At 55.9% G+C, this 3,181-nt stretch overlaps 1 protein-coding gene across 1 annotated transcript; it reads left to right on the top strand.

Moving 5' to 3' along the window:
• Window positions 1–838: 838 nt before the first annotated feature.
• CITED4 (Cbp/p300 interacting transactivator with Glu/Asp rich carboxy-terminal domain 4) lies at window positions 839–2,977 on the top strand. Its single transcript, XM_032202413.1, has 2 exons — window positions 839–878; window positions 1,091–2,977. Exon 2 carries the CDS (start codon window positions 1,103–1,105, stop codon window positions 1,715–1,717), a length of 615 nt encoding a protein of 204 aa, XP_032058304.1. The 5' UTR covers window positions 839–878; window positions 1,091–1,102; the 3' UTR covers window positions 1,718–2,977.
• Window positions 2,978–3,181: the final 204 nt, after the last annotated feature.

Raw genomic sequence — 3,181 nt, 5'->3', positions numbered from 1 at the left:
GCAGTTCAAAATGCTTCACATGAGTGCACCACCATTCCCAACATGCATGGGCTGGGAACAGAAATGACCTGTGTGAGGCTTCACAGCCACCCCAGGCCCAGTCCTTACCCCAAACCATATGAGCCCAGTACTGAGCAGGGATGACCCACGTTTTCTGCAGTCTGCGATCCCTGGAGGAACTGTGGCACCTGTACCACACTGAGGGCTCCCCAGCCCCACACACTGGGGACTCCATTGTTCCCATGCTCCCGCTCAGCCACTCCACAACCTCTGCCCTTGTTGGTATCAATGCACACCAGGATCGAGCACGCATCGCCTGTGGGGGCCGTAACACCAGGCAGCACGGCTGCATCTTGGCATCCTGCTCAGAAGCAGAACTTGCCTTAAAGCCTCCTTACGGATTAAGAATCCCCAGCAGAGCATCCGCAGGACACTGGGGGCTGCTGGACTGGCGGCCCTGGAGCCCACCCACCCCTTTCCTCCCCAACCCGCCCAAGGAGCCAGCACCTCGGACCCAAGGGGGGCCACCCGAGCAGCTGGGATGTGCCAACTCCGGTGCCCTCCACACTGGAGGCAGCCGGCACCCCTCCCTCCCTCCCTCCCTCCAGCTGCGCCATGTCGCGACCACGGGGCGCTCGGAGCACGGCTCGCGGAGCTCGAGCAGCCCCATGCCCGCCGCAGCAGCGCCCATAGCGCGGCCCTCCCGCCCCGTCAGGGGCCGGGCGGCCTCGGGCCGCGCTCCAATGGGTGGCGGGGGGCCGGGCCGGGCGGCCCGCCCCTGCCCGCGCCTCCATAAGAGCGGAGAGCGGCGCCCCGCGCCCGGCGAGCTGAGGCGGCCGAGCGGGCGCTGCGGGAGCGTGGACCCTCTGCAGCCCCAGGTCGGTGCGTACCCGCGCGGGCAGACCCCGGGTCCCCGGGGCGGCGGCGGGGAGGCCGCGGCTCGGCTCGCCGGGGCGGGGCGGCGCTGCGCCCGCCGGCCGCGGCGAAGGTGGGGGGTGCTCCGGGATCCTCGGTGGAAGCCGTCTGGGACGGGAGCGGGGAGCGGTGCTGCCCGCGGGAGCCTCGCCCTGAGCCGCGTGTCGCCTTGCAGGGACCCGGAGCCATGGCTGAGCACATGATGATGTCCGTGAGCCACGGCGGCGCCGGGCTGCAGAGCTACCGGATGGGTGTGAGTGGGCTGCAGGGACCACCGCAGCACGGGCAGCACGTGCTGAGGACGCTACCCGCAGCTGGTCAGATGATGCCGTACGGAGGGGCTGGAATGGATGGTGTGATGAGGCCGAGACCCAACCTCAGCGGACAGATGAACCACCACCAGATGCAGAATGCGATGATGTTCAACGGCCCGAGCCAGCAGCAGCAATACATGGGGCCAGTGGGCACCCAGCAGCTCATGGCTAGCATGCACCTACAAAAACTCAACACCCAGTACCAGGGTCACCCTCTGGGTATGAGCAACGGGCCCATGGCAGCTGGTGCTCAGCAGTACAGAGTGGGGCCAAGCCAGCACCCAGGCATGCAGCACATGCCCTCACCAGCGCTGACCTTGAATGTTATGGACACTGATCTCATAGATGAGGAGGTTTTGACGTCCCTTGTCCTGGAACTGGGGTTGGACCGGATTCAGGAGCTGCCAGAGCTGTTCTTGGGACAAAACGAGTTCGACTTCATTTCAGACTTTGTTAGCAAACAGCAACCTAGTGCCATCAGCTGTTGAGGGGTTTTGAGCTCCTCCTTGTGTCTTAGTGGTTTTGAGTTTGTTTATAACTTCCTTCTCCACCTGCCATCCTCCTCCCTTCCCATGCCTTGCCCTGTCCTGGATTCCTGACTTCCCCAAAGAGACAATCATCGGACACTGGCTTGCAATGGATTGCTTTTCTCTTCTGTGTGGTTTTTCATTTGGGAGTTCCTGGGGAGGGGGTGTGTACCCCAAACAGAACAGATCAAGAGCTCTTGCTGTAGAGCTGCCTCTAAATGGCTTTAACAGGATTTCTGGTTTAGTAGAAATAATGAACTTATGACTTGCCACAACTAGGCTTTGAGCACAGGAAGTGATGGGCAGCTGGCAACCCTGCTGGTAGCTGGATTTGCTGGAGGATTCTGTCATGCCAACAAAGTTAAAGGATCCCCTGAGAGAGGATTGTCTCCCTGCCTGGTGCATGGTTTGAAACAGTTTCCCCTTGCAAACATGGGTGGGGTTAGATATTTCTTGGGACTTCTTACTGTGACAGTAAAAAGGTCTTCAGTCTTGTCTGTTCAGCTCAGAAAGGGGGGTACTTCCCTTCCAGTAAGCTATTTTTCCTAACTGGCTGAGAAAAATAAACTATGCATTGGGGAAGGGTGTGCATAGGTGCCTGAATGTTCATTTCTGTGAGACTTCAGATCTCCAAACCCATATAGCTAATCAACTGTAAAATTTACTGAGTGTTTGGGCTGATTTAGGCATAAGGCTTAAAGCTGCAGTCTAGCTCCACTTTTTTTCCACCTCTGAAACCAAATAAAGACCATGCAACTGTATATTCCAAATATAATCTTATTTATTTTTTCCTATGATTATTTATTTGCAAAGGGCTCCTTTTGTTATTTGGCTTTGGGACCGCTGGGAATGATGCATGGAGAGTACTGCAGCTTTAAGATGCTGGCTTCAAAAAAAGAAAGCCTGGGATAGTTTTCAGGCTGCTCTTCAGGCAGTCACTTCAATGCAAGGTCTTTATGCTGAACGCACAGGGCCGTGTAAATCCAACACCCTTCTGAATGTGATAAAGATGACTTGATTCCTAATTCCCTTACTCAGAAAAGGTTAAATGTAAAAGCTAGTGGGGTTTTGTTTCCTCTGCTGTCTCTTGTTTCCAGGCTCTGTGGAAAGCTCCTGTTAACTCCTAGTTGCTGCTGCCCCCTGCTGCTGACAGTTTCTAGCAGCTGTCACTCAACGACCAAGTGAGAATGTACAGATGAATTTGCAAATAAAAGCTGAAACATTTCCAGTGTGCATTTGTTCAGTGCTTGTCTCTGGCACAGGTGTAGTGTTGAGTACTGGGGAGAAGTGGTTTGTTTTCTTGTTTTTTGCTCTCATCTGTGGGCTGTGAATTCAGTTGCTAGTGTTCCCAACCTGACACCTAAGCTGTAAGGGTTGTTTGTAGTTTAATGCTTGAACTAAGTCAGTCCTTCAAGTGTGACTGGG

This window comes from Aythya fuligula, chromosome 23 (genome assembly GCF_009819795.1).
Source record: "Aythya fuligula isolate bAytFul2 chromosome 23, bAytFul2.pri, whole genome shotgun sequence".
In the NCBI taxonomy this organism is placed as follows: Eukaryota; Metazoa; Chordata; class Aves; order Anseriformes; family Anatidae; genus Aythya; species Aythya fuligula.
The sequence above is the reverse complement of the archived record's forward strand: the minus strand, read 5'-3'. Positions and strand labels throughout refer to the sequence as shown.